At 48.4% G+C, this 23,948-nt stretch overlaps 1 protein-coding gene across 14 annotated transcripts in view; it reads right to left on the reverse strand.

Annotated features, from left to right (window-relative positions):
• The window catches only part of GAB3 (GRB2 associated binding protein 3), an 85,644-nt gene that overhangs the window by 24,042 nt on the left and 37,654 nt on the right, over nt 1–23,948 (reverse strand). For all 14 annotated transcript variants that reach the window (XR_011143540.1, XR_011143542.1, XR_011143541.1 and 11 more), the window contains 6 exons: nt 15,841–16,144; nt 8,545–8,761; nt 6,722–7,200; nt 3,467–3,522; nt 1,965–2,220; nt 802–883 (listed from right to left, as the gene is read on the reverse strand). Coding sequence is in view for 5 of the 14 variants with exons in the window: in XM_068957360.1 (XP_068813461.1) it covers nt 802–883; nt 1,965–2,220; nt 3,467–3,522; nt 6,722–7,200; nt 8,545–8,761; nt 15,841–16,144 (1,394 nt within the window). In the remaining 9 variants the exon portion in view is untranslated. The remainder of the gene's footprint in view (nt 1–801; nt 884–1,964; nt 2,221–3,466; nt 3,523–6,721; nt 7,201–8,544; nt 8,762–15,840; nt 16,145–23,948) is intronic.

A 23,948-nucleotide genomic window follows, 5' to 3' on the forward strand; every position in this document is an offset into this window, starting at 1 on the left:
TGGGGAGGGGGAGTGGGTGGCTCTGCTTGGCACAGATACAGGGCAGCAGATTTGTGAGGATTTCTGGCTTCGCATACGCATTTCCGCAGGACGGGTTCTCCTGTCACGCTTTCCCCAGGAGGTTTCCCCGCCAGCTCCCCACAGCCCTCCCCGACTCGTGAGCGCCCTAGGGCTGATTCTTTCACTGCCTTGGAGCCCAGCACTACAGTTTCTTCATATTACTGGGCTCTGGGACCAAAAGCATTTGTTTTACCTCACAATCAGTTTCCAGTGACAAAAGGTCACAACAGATCAAGCCTGAATTTGCATGTGGGGGGGGCACAATAGAAACACAGTCTGCAAGTCAGGCAAATCTTTATCTTAACTAGTTCTCCTTTGCTATAGAAATGTGCAGGAACAAAAATGGCTTTATCACTTCGAAAAAAAAATTAAGGCGTGTGAAGCTTTTAGCCACCACAGTAGCCATACCTGAATGCAGATTAGCTCCAGCCTTTTCAAAAGAAACCTTCAAAAGAGACTATCTGAATTTTGAGAAAACCCTAATCTGCAAGAGATCCAAAACACCGCACTCCTGACAGCACCACATGAGGCTGAATACACTGGATATGCCTGTCTTTAAAGGGATGCTTGCTTTTTAGAGACAGCAAAAGCCTGGGAGATGCTGGAAGGAGTCCTGTGGAATTTTTGTTTGTGGACTTTGCCAGGAAACTATTTCTTGTGGAATGTGATAAGTTATTTTTAACTCCATGCCACAATGTTAATGCTTAAAAGATTGGAATGGCAGGTTTCTTGTTGACTTACTAAGGCACAGTCCACATCCTGGTCACAGCAGCATGCTCCCGGATTGTGGAGAGGTTTCTCAGGTCCAGTGGAGGAGGCCGTGCTGCAAGTGGATACAAACGGAACTAAGTTTACAAAAGGATTTATTAAGAGCTCAAGAAAAGTATTGATATGTTAGAAAAATACAGTTTTACACTAATAGCAAGAAATTAGACAGTGTATTTCATAGAGCACAATCAATACAACTGAGAGAGAAATCAAGAGGAAACCAAGAAACCAAGAGGAAAGTGCTGCCTTCAAGAGGAAAGGCCAGTTCGGTCTACAGGTCAAGACAGAGCTTTCATTTGTCTTCTAAACCCAAAGGTCCCACATGCGGAGATGAAGATCTTTCCCCTCGCTGGTCAATGCACGTTTTCCACCCATTTCTCAAAATCCTCTAAGAAAGGACCTGAACTTGCTTTGCTTTTCCCTCAGTGGTCTAAATTTCTGCCCCCACCTCACAGGATTATTTTCTCAACTGATTTCTCAGTAGCCCTGTAGCTTTGCAGCCCAGAGAGCTTCAGTATAGGCTGGGCTTTGGCAACAGCTCCTCTACAAAGCCGAATTTCATCCCTAGTATATCCTCTACAAGTATGACTCTCAGAGACTTTGGAGGTGCCATAGGAAGTAAGAGCAGAAAATTATCACCAGTAAAAGCATCTGCAGGAAATTCCTAATTAAACCAAGACAGCTGCACCTACCAAACAGAGATTTAACCAACAGACCACACATAAAGTCTGAGGATTCACATATTTGGACATCCTGTCCCTGGAACGTCAGGGAGCTGGTGAGATAGCAGCGCACACGCGATGCAGTTGCAGGATTTTTTCTGCTCTCTCTCTGAGGTTTTATCTGTTTGGCTGTCTGCAGTCAGTGTACACGCAGGGAAAGTGGCAGGGTGAATTTGAGCAGCCCTGCGCCATGCTAATGCAGTCATGGGGTCTCAGACTGCAAACGTAAGCACAGCCACTCTTTCTCTGCTTGCAGATGACCCTGCAGATGTAGCCTACTATGTTACAGGACTAAAAGCCACTACACAGCAACTCAATCTCCTCTCTAGAGTGGGAAACACGTTACAATGTGCCAAGGACACTATCAGAGGAGGTCACCAGTGGCTTCCAATTGCTCATTAGGTCTGGCCTTACATTTCCTACGAGGCTTGAGGTCTCGGTTCACTGGCGGGGGCTCCAGGTCCAAGGGAAGCTCAGGCAGGGGGCTGGTGAGTTTTTCAGTGCTGACAACAGGGAAGGTAAACGTAGCTGAGCCTGGGCTCATGGGAATGTAGCCGTCAGGCGAGCAGTCAGAGCCAGGGATGGACGGCGAGGTGCTGGGGTGCATGGGCACATAGCTGTCCTCCGTGCTATCTGATGTGGTCGAGTAGAGCGGGGAGAATCGACAGGGCTTCAGAAGTAGGAAGGAAAAGAAAGGGAAATGGGTCAGTAAACCAATAGCAAATACCCTGTAACCCAGTCAGTGCTATGAACTGGCAATGGAGCGGAATAGTGCTGCAGGCCAGGAGGGTCCTGATCTGAACTCTGTGAGAGGCACAGGATGGAATGACATGAGGCGAACACATGGGCTCAGATGCTCATGCCAGCTTTGGGAAAGTTCACTTCTGAGTTTAGCAACTCACTGCTGGAAACTAGGACCAGATTCGCTGGTGACTTAAGTAGGTTAAATCTTCTGACTTCAGCAGGGCTGCACTTGCCTCTCCCAGCAGCAATTTTGACCTATAAAATGAAGGAAGCCCTTTCATACAGAAAAACATCTAAAAGGAGAACATCTGATGAACTAAATTTTGGCAAACGTAGAAGCTGAGAGAGCAGGAACACAGGCACACAAGTTACTTCTCATGGCTGGGAATAAATAGTAGAAATTCACTGCACACACATTCGTACTGGCTTAGTACTGAGAAGTGTTGATTACAAACCTTGCAAGCTTTCAGGGGTAAGAAAAATATATCTTACACAGCCCCAGAGCTTACATATAAGCAGCAAAGGATCTCCCACAAAGGAGACAGGGTGTGCAGCTCCAGGCAGGAGGCTGACTACACAGTGTGCAACGCTGCTACATATAACCCATGTCTGTGCAACGCTGAGTCACGAAGCTGTGGACTGGCAGATGCTTGAATCACAGGGATTTTGAAAGCAGAGAATTTCATGGGCCCTGAAGAGGAAGTATCCATTGGGATCACGAAGTGCTACACTCCTTTAGACCCTTTTTTCAAGAGATAAGCAATTTTCTCGGGTGCTCTTGGTCAATAGTTTCCTCCTCAAGCCTGCTGGTTTCTTCCTCCGCAGCAGGCCTGACTCCATCAGGGTGCTCTCTGCCGTGACCTCCCTCTTCCTCTTCCGAAGGTTTCCTGTGGCTGCAAAAGCTGTTTCACCCAACGCCCTGCCAGGTCTCCCTGCCTGGGGAGACAGTCCGAGAGGGACCCAGCAAGAGCACAAACAGGGCTGTAGCCTCAGTCAGTGGCTGAGTTACTCGTGCTGGAGCACTGAGATGGACAAGAAGCAGCACAAACGTAGTTTAAAGCCAAATGCTTCTTCCATTTTTTATTATTTTGCTGAGCACAGGATGTGAAATGATTCACTTTCTGCAGTTCATCATGTGCCAGTGTTTAAATGTATGCTAGCAGAGTACTTACCAAATTCAAGCTAAGCCTCTTATCCCGGCTTCTTAAAGAGCTGCCTTCCAAGTCTCCTGCAATACAAAAACAGTGATTAAAAATTTGATAAGGTAGTGAAACCTTAAGGAAATAACTGAGTAAAGCATACGGCTTTAAAATAATTAGAGCTTTATAAAGACCCCAAATTCCTTATTATTTATCCTAAACGAGGAAATCCAATGAAACTTAAGACCAAAACCAACTCAGTAGCATTTCAAGAGCAATTACATCCATTTTAAGTGTGATGAATCCAAGGAACATGATCATGTAAAATCCCACTGTATATTTTGCTTCCTGTAATCACAAGCGGCTGGGGAGAAAGACTGGTGTGGTGGGGAGAGCAAAGAGCTAAGCAGACTTAAAATTTTTAATCTAGCTTCTGTTCTAGTTGCAGGACCTCTGAACACTCCTCTCTGTTTTCCCATCTGCCAAATTCAGGTAATTATACCACAAAAGACTGTAGAGAAGATTGACTGGTTATTGAAAGTTATTTGGGAGCCTCGGCTGTAGGGTGTCAGAGGAGCGCATGTTGTTGTACAGCCGACACGTGAGGGAACCGAACAGCAGGGGACGAATTCTGCCCCTTGCCACCAGGAAACACTGGTGTCTTGCAAGTGGTTCAAGCTGGGCAGAAATAAACAGCCGGTGAGAAGGTCCCTCGTCACAGTGCCCTCTTGTGTGGACTGACTTTCATCTTGGTGTAGGTCAAATTTTTTTTCAAAACAAAAGGCAAAAAACTGAAAACCAGCCTTCAGTGCATAGAAGAGCAGCAGTGGGAGATGCTGCAAGCATTTTGCTCTGAATAGTGGTTGATTGTTGCAGTTTATTTTCAAGCAGGATAGGAAAAAGGAGCTGGGGGAATGGGAAGAGAGAGGGCTACCTACCATCCTTCACTCCGACACATGTGTATGTATATAAACGCATATGTATACACATACATACATAAATATATTTTGTATCCATGATTAAAATTACCATCCTTCTTTTGTGAAAAATGCTTTTCTTTGGCGAAAACGGCTTGTTTGTGGTTCTACAGTGCCTCTCTTTGGGAATGCCATAGAAACCCCTGTAAGCCTGTTAATACAGTCTACACTCCTACTGCAGTCTTTTCTGTGGTGATATCAGTGTAAAAGACAATAGAAGTGCTAAACCAGAACAAAGCAATACTTCCAGTGGGGGCATATATGTGTATATATATAAATACATGTGTTCAAATAGACACAGTCACTGTTGTGGGACAGCTATGTTTACTTATTATTTTAGCAAAAAAACATTCAGGCACAACTCTCTGGCAGATGATGCCAAAATCCAGATGCCTTATGTAGAATCAGTACACACTGCCTCTGCAGTGCCATGCCAGGGCCTCTGTGAAGCTGCTGTACCCCTTGCCTCGACCAGGTTGGCTAAAGCAGTGCAGATTTGCAGGTTGCCAAGGTCAAAAAATGGACTAGTTAACTTGTGACCTCTCTCTAGGAGCCTGTGAGAAGCAGCTGTTTTCTCTGTGTTTCTTTTTCATATCTTACTTGTTAAACACATTACAATTCAAATTTTAAAGTTGCAAATAGTTGCAGCTACACTTGGGGGTAAGAAAAAAAATAGCAGCACTTATTAATTCATTGCTGCCCCCTGTCAGGCAGAGATAACCTTGCAGCACTTTAGCAGAACATGACATTTGGGCACTTAATCCTCTTAAAAATAGTTTGGTGTAAATCGGAATGGAGAAACATTAACCATCGCAAACATGGCTGGTGGTGTTCAAGTGGCACATGCTTGGAAGCAAAAGCAGCGTTCTTCAGGGAGCTAGCAACCGAAACCGATAGTGAAGAATACCAGTTCCACTGATGGGTGTTTCTCCACAAACGTTCTGAGAATTGTTTGTATGCTGATAAACAGGCTGGGCAAAGGTGTCCATATTTCAGCTGTTGAGCTTTAAGAGAAAGACCCAATAGCCCCCAAACACTTAAGTGGTCATTCAGACTGAAGGAATTTAAAGACAGCTTCTCTTTAAAATGGAATATAAATGCCTGCATTTTCCTCCTCATCAAAAATGGCACCCCACTGCAAAATATTTGATAATTTCCAGTAAGGTGTTTCAACCGCTCCTCTCTGTTCTGCAGTTGCACAAAATAAAACTTTCTCATACTGTGTATGCTGGATTTTGACGCTTTGGATGTTGTGGATTTTTGACCGTTATTTGTGTGTGAGATGACAGGGTTTCGAGAACAAGTGGAAAAGTCACCTCAGCTCAGAGCAGAGTTTGGTTTGCAGCAGAGACTCTTGCTTGTTGCTGGTTTTCAAGCTACCCTGTATGAAATGCAAGGACATAGGCGGGAGGGATTTGCTCAAGGACACCGAATCCCTAGTTATTCTGGGATTACATCCCTTTGCCAGCGTCTTCCTGGCTTCCAGTTCTTAACTGTAGACATGTGAAAAGATATCCTTCTTCTATGGGAAGGACTAAATGCAGCAAAGCAGCACAGCTAAAAAAGCATTTCTGCTGTATAAGCTCACGTTTTGACCCGCAGAAATAGAGTTGGCACTGCCTGATTTGCTGGCTGGCTTCTCATTTGTTTGGTTGTTTGTTGGCTGCTTTCTTTTTGGGGGGAGGAGGAGGCATTGCAAATTAACAAGTCATGAGTCACCCTGCAGAGATCACAGCTAAATTGCTGCCTGTGTTTACAAACTGATGGGCATTTACAGGAGCAGATGCTGAACATAACTGAGGGACAGGTTTCAATCCTGCTCACAAACTAATCTGAAACAAGCATTTCAGGTTGCTTTGAGGGGTGTATTTTTTTGTAGGCAGGAGGATGTGTAGGCACCCAGTGATTCCTAGCTGATTGCACAGCAGCTCTGCTCTTATGTAGGTCTCTATACACGGTTAATAGATCTTTCAGTACGCAGTTTTCAGCGGGAGCTAAAAACCTGGTGCCTGAATGAGAAGAGGGCCCAGTGACTATAAGGTCTTTGAGGACTTAGGAAAAAAAAAGGAAAGGGAAAAATAAGTGTCAGTGCCTGGCAGGGAGGCAGAGAGATTTGCCTCCTTTGCATTTCTCCTGACCTGCCCCATACCTTGCACCTGCTCACTGCGGGGCTTAGGGCGACTCTGGGGTGAACGTTTCAGACGAGGGCATGTAGGGCATGCAGCAGGAGGCAGATGTCTGCTCCACGCTCAAGGGGCAGCTCCATCCCTAATGCTGGGCGTGCCTCACTATCTTGCAGAAAGGTGCTTACCTTTCCAGTTCCTGACGTTGTCTAAACTGGACAAAGAGATTCTCCTCGGCACTAAAGCAACCTGGGCCCGGCAGATCCCTGCGTGGCCGTTGTGTAGGGCCCCGCTGCCCAGCTCTTCCCCTCTCCTGTCAGAGAAGTGGGTGGGCTTGGGTGGCCGGGGTGGTGGTGTGTTAGACAGCACATCCAGCTTGGTTACACCGTAGGGCAGCGCATTTTGGCTCTTGTCAATCTGAAAGGTCGGTGTTAGCGGCGTCCCCAGCAATGGAGAAGAGGAGGAAAAGTCACTGGATGGCCTGCTAATGTCTATGCTTCTGGAGATGGCTCCATGGTTTGCCAAGGGGGCCCCGTCCTGGTGGATGGTGCCAGCACTGGATGGCTGCACAAGGTACGGCGAAGGCTGGGACTGCAAGGAGTCGACAAAAACGTCATCTGATGAGGTCTGCTCCAGCGATCTGTCAGAGTTTGACCAGCTGTCACATCTGCATGGGAGACAAAGAGATCAAAAACTGCCTCTCCTTTTCTTGTAATTGCAACTGAGCAAACACAGGCTCTCATAAACCAACCCGACGGGAGAGCTCCATAGGCGCCCTGTGGCCAGCCAGCACGAGCCTGCCTCGTGCAGGGGCTGGCTGAGGGATCTCGTCCATTGGAAGCAGCCTCAGCCAGCCGCTGGCTGCCTTGGTGGCCTGCTTTTCAGTCCTAATTTGGAAAACATCCATTGATCACTTAATGTCATTTGCTTCCTGCAAAGCTGTCATCGAGCGAGTGTCGGTGCGTCCGTTCTAATGCACCGCCCCAGGAGTTCCTTGGCAGAGGGCTGGCCCACCACGGAGCTGTGCAAACCTGCGCCGGTTGCAAAGGGCACGGCCTGATCCCGCTCGGCTGCCAAGGGGCTGTGCAGCGGGTGTGGATGCTGGCACTCCACGTGAATGCTGTATGCGACTGCATATGGCAGCAGCACTCGGCCTTTGAGCCCGCTGCTTCGGCGCCCGCTCGCTGGGGATGCCGTCTGGGCTCTGGAGCGGAGCCCGCGCTCAGCACCGGTGCCATCTCAGAGGCACACCAGGCAAGCAGTGCTCCTGCCCTCGCTCGAGCCAGGAGGATTTCTGTCCTCTGTGTTAGCGGCGATAAGCCTGAGCCCTCTGCACTTGCTCGTGCCTATGGAGAGGGAAGAGTCCTTACAGCAGCACTAGTCAAGTTTTAGTCTCCACACCGTAGCATACATTAAAATAGCTAGCAATTTCTCTGAAATCTTGTTACTGGGCAGGGGGAGATGTGGCTTACAAAGCTGAGTTCTCTAAAGTGAGACATTTGTCATGTTGCAGGAGCCCAAATCAAAATCCAGAGGAACTTTTAGAAAAGGAAGAGGAGGAGCAAGAGCACTGCTTGGCTGTGACTTCACCTCCTCTTTCCTCCTGAGTGATTCAACACAGCAAAAGGCACACTCTGGGCCAAAACCGGTCCCTCCTCTAGCAAGGAACAGAGACAAGCCTGGGGACTGGGGTAAATAGGTTGGGGCTTGGGGATGCTGCTGCCTCCCTGGATGTTTCCACTGTGCAGTTCGTGCCTCTGCTCAGGAGCACGCTGGGGCCAAAACATGATGCCCTACTGCTCATCACAGCTATGAAAAGTCCCTGGTAAATTGGATTAGGCTAATGGCCCCCCTGTTGGGCTCACGAGCCTGCACTGAGCTGCAAGGTTCAAGACCCAGCTTGCCACCAGCTTCCCAGGATATGGCTGGAATGGACGGAGGGTGGCCCTGGCCACGCATGTCTGCTGTGCGATGGCCTGGTGGCAGCCCACAAAGCAGCTCGCAGCCATACCTGGTGTGACTGAGCTTGCCCGATTCGCAGTTGGAGAGGAAGAGGTAATCGGGGAGGAAGACCGACTCTGACTCGCTGGGGGTCTCCTCCGCGGCAGAGGCGTCGGCTGCAGCGCTGTCGACAGAGGAGGAGGGATCGGCAACGCGGGAGGCGTGGGTGGAGGCAGCGGGCGAGGGCTGCGGGGATGAGGTGGTGTGTGACAGGCTCTCCACCGAATCTGCAATGAGAGGGGACGGCCCCGGCTGAGGACCAGCCGTGGCATGTGCCCCAGCATGCCGCCCCCAGCACACCACCCCGCCCTCCTCCAGCTCAGGAGGTGCATGGGACGCTGCAGGGAATGCCACCCCCTGGCCCCAGCAATGGCGTTGGGCAACCCAGCCAAGATGTTAACTAACTCAATATTCCAAGAAGCAAGAGGTTTACTTAAGAAGAGACGTTGTGGTCCAAAGCAACTGGCAGCCAAATCCCCCTTGCCCTGCAAACACACTAGGTGGGCTTCAAACCGGCTCTACCCCAGCAAGATGGGGCAGGGGTCCCAGTGCCTGCGCGGGACGGCAGCCCTCGCCTGTGGCTAGCAGTCGTGCGAGCGCCGAAGTGGGAACCGGGTGGCCTCGTGGCGCTCGGAAAGCCCCGCGGAAAAGGCTGCCCACTTCCCTTTTGCTGCCGCCATGCTCCTGTTGGGCGTGTTTTACCCCAAAGGGGCAGCAGATCAAGGCAGAAATGTGGATTCAGGGGAGAAGGAGCCTGGTTTTGCAGCTGCTGCCCCTCTGCAGGATGGGCCAAAGTAGAGCCCTGGGCAAGGGGGCTGCTGTGGCAAGGGGCTGTGGGAGGTGCCGCCCCTTGCCGCGAGGCCCACGGCTCCCACCTCACCGGAGGCCAGGCTGCTGCCTCCCTTCTGCATGTAGCAATGGGGATGGCTTCCTCTGAGGAGAGCATCGAGACAGAGCATCTGCCTTACCAAGTGTTTTTTAGGACCTCTCTATCACAAATAATTAATTATTAATCTCCAACACTTCAAATTAATGGAGACAAGGGAAGGGATTGATTTCTTCCCACTTTTGAGATCTCAGAGGGTGAAACCAATATGCCACTTGCAGAAGAGCTGGATTTGTGGCACCTCCATGCTCGTCTGCTGGTTCCTTATGCCTCTTGATGTCGGACACCTTTCGGACAAAGCCACTAGCGCGGCGGTGTAGTTACCACCACCAAGGCAGGGGCTTGGTGACTTTGCTGAGAAAAGGCATAGCGACTCAGAGAGCAACACCTTTCCCCAGGCCTTCCTCCAGCACAGCCTCCTCCATTGCTCCCCCGTCTCCAGAGATGTCCAGTCCTGCCGGACCCAGCTGCTGAGACACCTAGGAACATTTCCAGGCTGCGGGAGGCAGGGTATCACCCTCCAGTCCCTCCTTCCTGGTCCTGGGGCAGAGAGATGGCAGCAAATTCTGCGATGCATGTTGAGAGCTGCAGCCACACGGCGCATTACCCACAGGCTGAGCAGCAAGGAGCTGTGGCGAGGCACCTCTGGCTCAGTTTTTGGGGAACCTTGACCTGAAACTGAACCCTAAGTGCAAGTCAGACGTCTCCCTGTGGGCAGCTCTGTTGACGGAGCAGCTCCCCAGCCTCTTGCCTGCTCCTCTCAGCGCCCTCAGCCAGCAGCGCCGGGAGGCACAAGCCCTCAGTTTGGGCGTACTGCTTTCCCGATGGAGTATCAGGTTGCTGTGCATGGTTCCCCGTCTGGGCCATGCAGGACTGGGTGCCCACAGCCACCCAAAGGTGCATGCTGGGCTCCCTTGCCAGTGCCCTGTTCCCGTCAGTGCAAGCAGCAGGTACCCATTTCTCTAGCTAAAGTGCAGACACCGCCCCAGTCAAAGCTGCAATATCCTTCTTCAAAATAAACAAACTCACAGCAAAAACAAACACAAAAAACTGAAGATTGCTTATAAAGCCAAGCCAAGCATAAGCATGCTTTCACAGTGTTGCAAGAGGACAGATTTCTGTAATTCTGATATGTAGTATTTGCTTGAAATACTGGGGACAACTCCCTGACTGCCCATGTGTGCGCTGCAGGCCAGATCCCGCACGGAGTGGGGAGATCCTGAGATCCTCAAGTAGCTTCTACCTAGTGCCCAACTCAACACACCAACAAGTCCTTGCACTGTACTCGGCTGTGGTCATCACCTGTCTCCCGGCAGGCACTGGATACATGTGCAAGCTGATCAAGGCGGATGGAGACGGCTTCCAAGGCACAAATGCTGGACAGTAACATGACTACAAGCAAACAAAAACCTCCTGCAAACCCACACTTACATATCAGACTTCACCCCATCATCTTTCTCATCTAAATCAAAAGAAGAATAAAAAAGCCGATTGTTTTTGCTAGCGCACCAAAGTGAGTGGAGTGAAATACGTAAGGAAAACTGAGGAAACAAGCAAAGCTGAGCACCTGTTAAACCAACAGTTTTTCGAATTGCCTCATGGCTCATCCCTTTAAATTGAGCAAGTGCTGGGGGAAGGAGCTGACTCTTTCCTTCCCCTCTACCCATATTAACTCATTGCTGTTTCCTCTAGTTAACTTTGGCCCTAAGGTGTCGTGGTAGATCCCAGTTCAGCAAAGCATGTAAGCATACGCTTAAGTTTGAGCTTATTTAACAAAGCATTTGTGTAATTTTAAGCAGGTGCTTACAGCAGCAGGATTTCAGCAGTGCTATTCATCCTAGTCATCAGGCTTTTAAGGGGTTGCATGTTTGGAAAGTGGGGTTGATGACTGAAGCCTTGGAAGGCAAAATATTTTTTCCCTTTCTATTCTATCAGCTAAAATGGTAATTCAGTTTTCATGTCTTGGACTTAAGACAGCTGTCTTGTAAACTGAGGAAGATCAAATATGTACTAGGCTAATTCCGTAGGGATCTCAGAAAAACGTGTGTGTGCATGTCACCATCTCACCACATATTAAAAATAATTAAAAAAACCCTCAGTAAACAAGAAAGAGAAATTAATGACATTCTGGGTTAGCACAAACAGAAGTAACAGGCATGGACTCCATCTGGTACTCACAGGCTTTAGCCTCAGATTATCCCATCAGGAAAGACTGTGTGTTGCAGAGCGCATGGTAGCTGCAGGGTGCTGCAGAGACGGGGACAGCACAGCCGTGCCCTTTTTTAACCTTCAGGGCGCTCGGCGATTGCAGCTAGCTCCTAATAGAGCAGGCCAGCCCCTGCCAGTAACCAAATCGGTGTGCATTAAAGTTATACTGCAGCAGCAGCTGGGGAGAATAAATTATGCATGTCCATTTTCTCCAGCACGAGTGCGGAGAGTGGGATTGGTGCCACTCACCCTCCTCCCTCCACTCGGCAGCAAGACAGCGGCAGCTTCGGCTGCCTCCTTGGGCTCGGAGCAGCACAAGGATAGGGCCGTGCGGCTGCTGGCCCAGGGGCTTCCTAGGGGCAAGGGCAGCCATGGGGAGTTTGCAGGGGAGGCTGCTGGCGAGCTCAGCCCCTGGGGCTGCTCCCTTCCCGGCAGAGCGGGGCCGCTGTTTGGAGACGCAGAGGGCTTCTCCCTGTGCTGCTCTGGGGCGCGGAGGGAGCCCGGAAGCCCTGGCTTTGCGGGAAGCCCCTTGGGATCGTGCCCTTCCCACACTGTGGCATGGGCAGGAAAACGGGAGAGCGGTTCAGTGAGGCAAAGACGCTGCCGGGGAGGAGCACGCGGAAAGGGAGGCGGTGGCAGCCGCGGGGGCAGAGGTGCGGCTTGCACAGGGAGCTCTGCAGCGGGCTCAGTGGGCGCGGGCTGCACCCGGGGGGATTTCAAGACAGAGGATCCCCCTTGGGTTTAGGTGCTGCCTGCCAAGGCACGGCCTGGGGGAAGCGTCTAATGGTCAGCTACAATCTTTAAAAGCGAGACTTCCTACTGGAAAAGGCTAAGCAACCTTCACAACAGTTTCTCCAATGAAAAGCTGCCATATTGCTCTGTGCCAGTTAATCGTGTTTTTGGCTTGCGCGTGGGATGAAGCATGCCCGTGGAGTCCCACGGCCGCGTCAGCTCGTGCTCTCCTCACTCTCTTCTCTGCCCAGCCCGTGGTCCGAGCCTCCTGCTGACTTCCGCATGGCTGGTGCGGGGACGCCCGCTCGGTGGGGAACGACGGCTCCACCAAGCCATAGGGACCCCGCAGCTCTGGGGTGGGGGATCCCCTCTTGGCGCCCATCGCCATGCTTCTGAGCTACACTTCTGCCCTCGGCGTTGCAAAAGCAGCAGCTCCCGAAGGATTTGCTGCTCTGCCAGAGGCAGGTTTTTATGTAGAAAGGGTAGGAGAATAGGGAAAGGTCCTGCTTTTCCTCCAGCCAGGCTCTCCTGGAGGTGCCGGTTCCCTCCCTGCCATTTTGAGCACCGCCAGCAAGCGGCACGGTTCCTTGCGGCGGCGTGAGCGGCTCTGCCTGGTGAGCCCTTCCCAGCAGCCGCCCTCCCAGGTGCTTCCTGACATCTGGCTGCAGCTTGTGTTTCTCTTCGCCGACTCTCGGCCAGCCCCACTCTTTGTTGACTAAAAAAGAAGCGTCTAGGGCTGGCCTTGCGGGACCAGCAGGGGTTTCACTGACTTTGGTCTGTATCTGGCTGCTCTGGCTGCTTAAATGTCAAATTAGAGGCCTCTGAAGCTAGAGCCCAGCTATTAATCCAGCTTTTTCTGCTGCTGGACAGAACTAAGAAGAAATGGCCTGTGTTTATAGCTGAGTCACTGTGCAAACCTGCAACTGCACTTCATGTGTATTAAGCAGAAAAAGCATGAGATTTGGTTTCGGCCCCAAAGTCACAGCAATTTTTCCACAAGATGCAAGGATTAAGAATGATTGATTTCACAATGTAATATTGGCTTTGAGATTCATTTTAATACACAGAACAGCTTATTAAACTTTCTTGCAACTGATGTCTTTCTTTTGATGATTCATTTCAGGGACTATTATTTTAACACAGTAGCATTCAATTTAAAAAAGCATATGGCATTTAATAGAGCTTTTCTCTTCTTATGCTAATTTTTAAGGGCAATTTGTTTAAACCTACAGGCACTTGGGGGATTGAGGTGCTTCCAAGAAGCTCAAGCAATTGGCAACTGTTTGAAATGGGATGTGCAACCTGTGAAACGGTGCAGATTTAAATCACAGCTCAAGATATAAATATGAGCCGAACGTGCCCTGCAGCCTGACCAGAATATGCCCCAGACCGGACCACACCAGCAGGAGGTGCAGGATAAATAAGAGCCTAAGAGCTATTTTTTATTAGGGAGATGGTAAGTGCATGTCTGGGAGCTTAGTTTACAGAAGGGGATCAGCCCATTACAAGGGCTGTAAGTTCAGATGCCAGGCTATATGGATCCAAGGCAAACACTCTGCACCACTGGACTTCTTTGGGGACAATATTTGCCTTGAGGAACGGCACAGAAAGCTGCAATGTCAGCTTTTCTAACTGCTGCAGCAAGAGCTGTCGTTTCTCATCTGTCAACATCTACCCCGGCAATCTTTGCTGGAAGAGGAACACCACTCTGTGACCCTCTCCAAGTACCGCCTGGGCGTAAAACAGCTGCACAAGCAGTGCCCTGCTCCACTTGTGTAACTGAATACAGGTTTCCCAGTATAAACCCATCTATGCTAGGGGCAGCCGCTGCCTCCGCTCCTCTGATCCTCCACAGATCATGTCTCCCCATGCACATCCTCAACACACAGTGCTGGCAGAGGTCTACCTATCCATTTGTGAGACAAAGATGTAAGTTATTTTTCTCTTTTGTTTCGCATGGAAAGACCTACCTTCATTTCAGATCACTTGGTGAAAGTATATCTAAAATAATGCCACAGCGAAAGTAGCAATGCAAGAGCGACTCATCGCAGTTTTAGCATGGGCAAGTGGGTTTCTGAATGGTCCCTAATTACATTCAAGCTCCAAAGGGCTATTGGCTCCCATCCCCACACAGCTACCAGCTCATAACACAGTGTTTAAGTTCTAGCTTGCTAGTTGCATGCATGAGCAGTTTGCACTGGCACATAAAAATGTCAGCAAGTTTTCCTGGTGGTCTCTAAACTGAATGTGAAAACAGCAGACCTCAGATTTATAACAGGAACACTGCAGAGCACTTCCCACTCCCTTCCATTTCCCCTCAGAATAAACTACTGAAGAGAAGATTAAAGAAGGCCAGGAACTGGGATATATTAAAATAAAACATCTCATCATGGCCTTTGGTTTCCTTTCAAGCCACAAGGCTATGGTATGTCTACACAGCCATTGCAGGAAGCAGTAGCAGTCAGGCCACAGCAGCGCAGAGACCAGGGCAGGGTAATCATCTACCCCGCCACATTATGACACCCCAAAACGTATTACTGTCCTTTCCGAGTTATCTGTGATGAGGCTGAGCCCCTTCATCACTATCCTTTTCTGCTCTTGCGCTGGCTTTTATCATGGTGAAGGACTTTACTGAGTCACTTCCTATGAAGCTCTCAAATTGCTGCTGTATCTGCCCCTTGGAAATGTCAAGGGAAAGACAGATTGCTGTTATCTGAGCCTGATTTTCTCATTTGAAAGGTAAGTTAATGATACAGGTCCAGGCATTAATTACTGGCTAGATCCATTCTGGAGCAGCTAATTCTTGGAAGCTTTCCAGCAAATTCACCCTATTGAGTATATACAGGTGTAAGCCTTGGCAAACAGGCTTCCTATATGCTTCATTGGCAAGACCATCTCTTAAGTCTAGACATACACCCCTAACACTCTCCTGTCCTCTGCCTTTTCTTTATTTTTCTTCTCATTAATAGACTAAGATAGCTTAGTATTTTTGTCATTGATTTATACATGTACATACACACATAAATCTATCCACATTCCACATCTAGCAAAGCCTGAGAAAACGTGAGTTTTGCAGGACGCTTTCTATTTTTTGGAGCAGGTGTTTTACATTAAGCCAAACTAAATAAATATGGGATATGCAAAGAAATAAAAGGGGCCAGAAGATAACACTCAGTCAGCTTTTCATATAAACAACACCTTTTCTTATTAAGAACCTGCTGTTTATTCTAGCAGGAATTGGTTCATCAAAGTGAGACCAAACGTCCAGCTACAATTTCACCGAACAGAAATGAGATCCCTTATAACTTTCAAATCAGAGTTTAACAGAATCTCAGTGCTGTGCGAAGCCACGAGAAATACAAAGCCCCACATTGCCTGCTCTCCCAAACCAGCTGGCAAGGTCTATACTTCCTGTGTGCTGCTATGAAAGAACCTAAAAACAGATCATCCTCCCAGACCCAAAAATAAACATGATCATACCTGTGCCATCTTCCAAATGCCCAAAATTACAGATCTGGCTGATGTTGTGCACCCAGATCTGCATCTCCTCCTCGGTTTTGGCTACCAGGTAGAAGGTGCGGTAGGTGGTTCTCACAATGAAGACAAAGTTGTTCTGAAATTCCTTCTTGATGAAGTTGGGCCCTGAGTGCTTCAGCACTTCACACTCATTGAGATCGATGATGCGAATGGGTTTCTTGGAGTGGTTGTTCCTGTAGTACTCCAGCACATCAGGGTTCCCGCTCATGCGGCCTCTGCGTAGCACGAACCAGCGCTTGCGCCATGCCTGCAGAAGGCACAGACAGATCCCTTTTAGCCTTCTGACTGCCAGCCACATCATGTCAATCAGCCTGAACATGCATATTTTCTTTTTAGCGTTATCTTATTTTAATAAGTTGGCTGAATTGTGACTTTGAATTGAAATGCTTGCCATTACCTTGCATTTGTGATAGGAAAAAAAGGCAGAGTTGCCACTTTTAACAGTTAGGAGGTCAAAAGGAACTTGACTTCTTCATAACGTGGCCCTTGACCTGCAAGCAACGTGTATGCACCAGTCTGACACTTTACCTGCATTAGCTACCATGTGTGAACAAAGAAGAGGTTAGAATATATTTTTGTAGTGAAATTAAAGATGTTTAGGACCGCACCGTGTGTTGTAGCATATTAGTTGGTTCCTGACAACAAACACCTCTGCCTAGTAAAGACAAGGCCTCCAGGTGACCTGGAGAACTTCCCTCAGACAGTTTTCAGTGCTAATAAAAAGCTGTTAATGAGCTACCAGTTATTTCTGAAAGCTGAGAACAAACCTCAAGGGAGTTGTGGTGCTAAGAAGTTCAACAGGAAACTTCAAGATGTTCTAGCATGATGCCTATTTGCACAGATACAGCCTGGAGGGACTCTGTCAACCCAAACCAAAATCAGTAAACTTTCTTGTCTTTTGGGTCTGTGCATGAATGCATGGATCACATACAGGGTTAGACAAAATCCTGTGAGGACTAAGATGCTGCCTCACTTTATTAAGCTATATGCAAGATTCTAGGAACAAAATAAGATTTTTTTTCCTCCTTTTTATTCAGCAGCTGTTTTGGTTCATCAACAGTATAAGCGCCTCTGTGTTGATTACAGCTGTCACCAACATACTTACTTCGAGGGCCAGAAGAAAGCCACCCTGACCTCCGTTCCACGGAAAAAAGCTGAAATAAGATGTTAGGAGCTTTTCTCTCACCAAACTCCATAAAGAGTATGATCAGATAAAACCATGTCCAAAGCAGAAAGGCCTCAGTGGCTGGCAGAGGGAGGGAGTTGAAGCTGATGCTGAAGGCGCCCCAGTGCTGATCGCAGCCAAGGAAGGGAGATAGTGCTCATACACCACCCAGGTGCCTGCAATAGCTACGAAGGCAGCAGCTGCTTTAATTGTCTTCACAAGAGTCAAAAGTTCACTGGAAAAAAGAACATCTGAACAACAACTAAATAACCTCCCTACCTGAGTCTGACTTGTCACAGCAACATAAAACTCAGTATCAGTAAAATCTTGCACACTTTGGGATCAATGCAGGCGCTACAGATTTTGCTGAATCTGAGATCCAGTGGGTACAACGATAATTAAAACGATTGACAAAAACAGTAACAGCCATCTAGCAACAACAACAAAAAAGAGACTTCCTTGAAGTGCAGTGAAGCTTTTAATGCTGTCTATTAATATTCTCACATTCTTTCGAGGCAGATACAACTCAGCATGAAAGATTCTGAATCCCCCTTCCAGACTGATGAACTCTGAGACACACATTAGCAAAATACTCTAAGAAAATACTCAGCCAATAGTTTATCTAAAAGTAGATCCATTCAGCTGGGTAATGCCTTACCCTACTTTGAAAGGAAAAGATTCTCCAAAGCCAATAAGCATGCGCCAGAGAATGAAATATTGCAAAGGGAGCCCTTGCAAGGCTGAACAAGTATGTATCAGCCTATGCAAGAGCGTTTTGTTTTTGTTTTCTTTTAAAAAGGGAGCCCAAACCGTGAATAGGCAGGAAACACAGGTAAGGTGCAAAGCATATTGCACAGAAAAGACTAAGTCTTGCCCTCCTGACCTGCTGAAGTTTGAAGGTGATTTGGCATCTGTTACTTTCAACCGTAAATCCACAGGTAAACTGAAGACTGTTGAGATACTACTGATGTGTCCGAGATAGCCAGACAAGTCAAATTTTTCAGGAGCCAAGGAGAAAGAAGGAAAAAAATGCAAAGGAAATAAAAACAGATGAAAAATGTTTAAGGGAGAAAACACTTTCCTGACTAGCAAGTTTCTCTAGCAGAACACAGCCCAGCACTTATCCTGTGTTTTACAGCCCCAGGCAGAGCAAGCACCTGCCACTTGTAGCCCAAGTGCTGTACACACTTGACATACAGCTAGCAGATGCCTCAGGGCAGGCTCCCTAACACACCACCAGACAAAAAGAGAAGCACTCCAGGAGCTGTAAAACGCCCAGGACCTGCTACTTTCCCCACCAGGATGGTGGGCTGCCTGTGACAGGGTGGAAGGCACCCACAAGATCCTCTCCAGCTCTGCTAGCAAAGCAGCCCACTCCTACCTCCCAGCCATTTAAATCCATCTGGCTCCTGATGGAAATGGGATGAAGATCACCTGCATGCAAGCTCCGCTAAGAGGGAGGGGAGGTGAGTCAGCATGGTGGCAACTCTGGGGCACATGGGAGATGAGTCCAGAGGGGTGAATCAGCTACTGACATGGCTACCTACGTTAACAGGGTCTAAGGATCATCTTTTTCGCCTCTTCTCCCATTTATATAGTGAGTCCTCTCACTGTCTCCTCCCTCCCAAGAGCTCATTTCTCTTCTGAAACTTTCACCAATATGTGCCTTTACTTGCAAAACTAATTTGTACCCCGAAATATTTTTGCGTGCCCTGCAACACTGAGCATAGATGTACTGAGTTTCCGAGGCGCCCACAGCTCTGGTGCAAGGTGGACATGAACTGGTTTGCTGTCGCCGGTACACAGTACTCACCCTGCTCTGTGGGAAATGCAAAGCAGGGTTTGACACATCAATGACAACCTTTCAGCATGAGGCTTTTATCTCCAAGAGTCAAATATCCTCATTTCCCTAGCATTTGCCTACAACGAACTAAAAGTCCTCTTTCCCCAAGGGAAAGGGGATGCAGCACCAAACCCAATGCTGCACATTGAGCTTGCCTGGAAGTTCAACGCCTTGCCTTGAACCCACTGGCCCCAGGATCCTGTCTCATCACGCCAGGAGGGTGAGGCGAAGGGCACCACGTGGGCAGCGCATGGGGAGGCTCCCCGCAGGGCTGCCACAGACCCGAGCACACTACGCCCCAAGGGACAGCCCAGCACTGCCGGCCCCTGGCTGCTCTTGCAGCTCCTGCTGGCTCCTCTCCCACCCCAGCCCCAGGCTGACAGGCCCTGGTAGGATTTTAGTTGCACGATGTCAGTAGCTGCTTTTTCACCATTTACCAGTCACAAGGCTCCTTCCTTCTTCCTCTGTTAAAGCTCTTCCCACCATTGCTCTTTTTCTATCTTTGCAGCATGACCTCCTCCCGCGGACCAGGATGGCATGTGCCTTCCTCCCCTTCATCATCACTCCCGGAGACTGGTGCTGTACCTGCTCCCTGCACTGCAGCCTGGGCCACTGCAGCCGCCTTGGCACCAAAAGTGGCTCTGCAGGGCTGCGGATCACCTCAGGTGGGAGAGGGCGCAGCAGCACCTGCATGCTGGGGCATGGGAAGGAGCGGGACCATCACCGCCCCTGGCCGCTGAGAGTCCCGCTCAGTCCCATGCACTACCAACGTGCACCCTCTTTCTGCTGGAGCACGTTCCTCCTCGTGGTTTGGCAATGCACAGAGCCACTGCCACCGCAAGGCCGAGCCTGGAGGAACAGCTTCTCCACAGTGTTAGCGCACAACCAGAACGCGCCTGTGAACGGGTGCAAAGCTTGACCCTGACCGTCAGACACCAGCAGGGTCACAGTGCTGGGACGAGGGCAAAGAGAGATTTATTTCAGCTGATCAGAATCTGCAATGTCTGGAAAGGGAAATGTTTAGTTTGGAACTGAATGTGCCTCAAATTTTACAAGAGAATTTAGATCAATTTAACGGAGGAAGATTGGGCTCCTATGGTTTAGATGAAGCAACCCATATACTTAAACAGTAAACCATTCCTGGGATTCATCCTGGGTTTGTCACTTGTACCATTGAAAGGATCCAAGTGGCCAGAAGAAATATTACATTTCTTGAAATTAGTTCCTTCTTGATGAAGGAACGATAGGATGATGATATGTTTATGTGCCCTTCAAAGCTTTGTTGGCATCAGAGAGAAGTCTTTATCCGAACAGCACAACTACAATCAGACAAGAGCCAATGTAAATCTAGAACAATTTTCATCTGCCCTTCGTAAGTGGAATGGTTCACTGCCAAAAGGAAGAAGGAATTTGCAGCAGCGATGGTTGGATGCCAGCACATTGCTCTGTGCAACACAAGATACCAGTGTTTTCTTCTGGCCTCTGAATTTTTCACTTCAGGAATTCCATAGCCACTTCTGGAGAGAAGAGGAATAGCTCTGTTTCCATTTCAGTAGGATTTTTAAGAAAGCTACTTCCACAAGCTGACAGCTCTGCTTCTGCTGAATAAGTGGTGTGAGGTTTAACAAGTGCTACTATTACGTGTGAATGTTTGCTGCAGCACGAGGGTGTCGTAATCTGCGGTGTCAGATAAAACAGGCCACAAGCAAACCTATATTGTGCTGAAAAAACAGCTAGCTAGTAAACAACACTAGGATGGGAGCAGAGTGCCTATGTGGGAAAGTTTTAGCCAAAGAACTTACTCACTCACCTTTTATGTGGGGAGCATGTTTTCCTTTACATGCACAATATGCCCAGTATGAGAGATGTGGATAATTAATTAGAGCACATACCAGCTAAATAAAATAAATTGACCTGCAATAGATTTTGCCCTGGGAGTTCTTGGTTTTCGCTGGTTCTAACAACAAAACACAAAATAGCCAACAAGCTTAAAATTCTTTACCAGCTAAACTAATGCTCACAACTCCCCCACGAGGATAATCTTCATTTTACAGACTGAAGTGAAGGGGAAACAGCAAGAGGAAACAGCATAAACAACAGGTGTGTGTGGCCACCTCATCCCGCCTCGGGGCCCCGCAGCCACGCTGTCCAGCGGGCAAAAGGTGCTTGGTCACCTCCAGGCCAGCAGCGGTGAGGTCCAACACTGAAAAACAAGGTGGGAAGTTTGTGATGGGGAGCACTGCAAATGGCTTGAACATTTGGGACCGTTCTCATCAAACAAGCTGTTGGAAAGACCGAGCTGCCAATGCGACGTCAAGAAGGGTCTGCCGCTGTTGCTCTGCTGTGGCTGGTTGAGGTCTGGACGTGTTAGTGCACACAGGGCTCCTCCTGCTCCGTGTTGTGGTGCAGCTGCCTCGAGCCACGCGGGAAGCATCCCTGGGACAAGGAACCACAGCAGAACTGCAGTATAACAGTCCTACAGGAATGCCAGCATTTGAGACATTTTCAAAGCTTTTCTTTTCTTTCTTTCTTTTTTTTTTTTTTTCAAGAACCATTTTTAAACATCTTATTTTAGGGAAAAATTTAGGAGGAACTTTATAGCATTTCCTATAAATGATTTAAAAGAGGAAGTTCAAAATTCATACGTAGACAGCTTTGCGAGCAGCTGATGCCTAAGCCTATTAAGGCCATATAAGTTAAGCTCGCTTGCCCCTGGCGTGGGAGGGAGGCAGGAGGTGCTGGAGCTGCAGAATAACAGGCTGCAAGGGGGGGCTTTGCACCAGGAAAGGAGGAAGGGCTCAAGCTCAACTCCCAGTGAGCATCCTTGTGTGCAAAGAGCTGAGGATGCTCTTCACGCCACCCGTTGCGAGAGGAAAGGGCCAGCACTCAGCAGCTCACCCTGCTTGGACGGCAAGCCCTGGTGGAAGGGCTCACACCATCTCCGTCGGCTGCAGTGCTCCCTAGTAGCGCTCAATTAACTCACCCGCAGACATCTGAGATGAAAAAGGCCTCTTACACCCCCCAGCCCACCCCCCAGCTGGAGCTATGGTTCTGCTGTTTCAGTCATTGCTGTTAGTCACATCAGCACAGCATAATAAATCTCTGCCTAATGAGGCTGTCTGCTTGTCTCTCCTAATGTGTCTCCCAGCAGCTCTTTGGGAGCAGCCAAGCTCACCACCCATCACCCTGTTATTCAATACTTCTCTTGGATTTTTTCTCTCTTGCTCTCTGGTTCTCCTTATTTTCTACTCAGATCTCACAAATTTCTTCAGCAGTAAAGGGCCAGAACTCATGGTTCATGTCTGGGAAAGAGCAATCAATAAATATTCAATTTAAGAGAGAAAAATACTCCTCCCTCAGGTCCTTCTTCTGCCTCCACAGGCATGTAATACTAATTTAACTTGGAGAGTAGAAAGGGAAATTTTTTGCAGTAGTTTTTCTCCCTTTATGTGGGTGCCTGGAAGCTGATTTATTTACCCAAGTCCAGGCCTGGATGCAGCCCTGAGCCACGATGAGCGTGCAGGAGCCGGCACGCAGCCGCACGGCTCTGACCCTCCTCTCCTTCCCCTGTTCACTTGCATCCGCTCCATCTCTGTTTGCTGCAGGATAATTCCTGGCGCTCAGGTCGTCAGCACCGCTCGAGGCCAGGGCTCAGCTGTGACGGGAAAGGGCTCTGAGCTAACCAGGATTCCCAGACTTTGCACAGGGACTGGTAAAAACAGTCTGGCTCATCTGATGCAGAGAGCTATAATGCCATGATTTCAGGACAGACCAGAGTATAACTTTGTATTTCCATCTGCTAAGTTGTGAGTCACTTATTGAGTCACTTGTCTTTCTGTTTGCGGTAGTTTCAGTTTGACTCTAAATGCTCTTATTTCAAGAAAGTTAGCAAGAATCTTCCTCAGAGGAGATGCGATGCGTGTGCAGTTGAAGGGGAAATACCTTGTTCCTTTCAAGGTGATGGAGGCATATTAATTGACTAAAAACACTAACCTAAAAATTTCCTGTGCTCTAATGTGCAATGAAAGCTTTGTAAAGAGTCTAAGATGACATCCTCTAGAACCAGAGAGGTTTCCTTTGTTTCTGTTTCTCACAAAACGAAATCTGTGGTTTGTGTAGAAAAAGTAACACATGCCATAAAAGAAAAAAAGAAAAAGGCCCAGAGTCAAACACTGCCTGCTTCCCTGCACACATTCCCAATTGCCTGGTCTACAGCCTAATCCATAATATTTATGGTGTTTTACATATACAAACATCTACAACAAAATGAGTCACTGCTGTTTAATAAACATGCAGATTCTTTGCAAAGCTAATGGGTTCATTTGGGCATGAAGGGTCAAAGTCATAGTGACTTAAAAACTTTGGCGTTTTAATTCCTTGAAAACCTTGAAGAAGATGAGAAAACAAGTTCTGCAAGTAAAATTAATAACAATACCACTGTATTTTGTGGGGGAGGAAGGAGGCAGATGCTTAGATGAAGAAATGTTGTTTCACTCAGGTCCTCCCTCTCTTTATAAGAGCAGCAAAGAAATGAGAAGTGTGGTTTTCACAAACTTTTTGATTAGGGATTTCCTGGGAGGATATTGGTAGGACAACAGATTGTTTCATTGCTCCTCATTTGTGTGTGGTGAGAGGAGGTTTCCTGACCAGATGATGCTGGCTGGCAAGGAGCAGCCATATACTCCTCTCCTCTGCTTTTCCCCAGGCTACCTGGTGCTCAAGGTGCACCTCTTGTGGGCTCTTGCGGAGATGAGAAATGCCAGTGCTGTGGTCATGCGGCCTGGAAAGGCCTCTGAGCTTTGCGAGGAGAGCAGCTGACCAGGCACCTCAGCTCAGCATAGCTTGCTACAGCGAAGCACTGCTCACAATGCACAGGAACAAAAAACTTAAGGAGGGATTTGAGGATGGCAATCTTGTTTCAATGGATTCCTTTAACAAAGAAATCCTAACACAAACACAAAATAAATAAGGTTAAATAAGGGTAGAGGGTGCTACTCATTGTCATCTCAGGGCATAACTTTTGCATTCTTCCTGCTATTTTAA

This window comes from Struthio camelus, chromosome 11 (genome assembly GCF_040807025.1).
Source record: "Struthio camelus isolate bStrCam1 chromosome 11, bStrCam1.hap1, whole genome shotgun sequence".
Taxonomy (NCBI): Eukaryota; Metazoa; Chordata; class Aves; order Struthioniformes; family Struthionidae; genus Struthio; species Struthio camelus.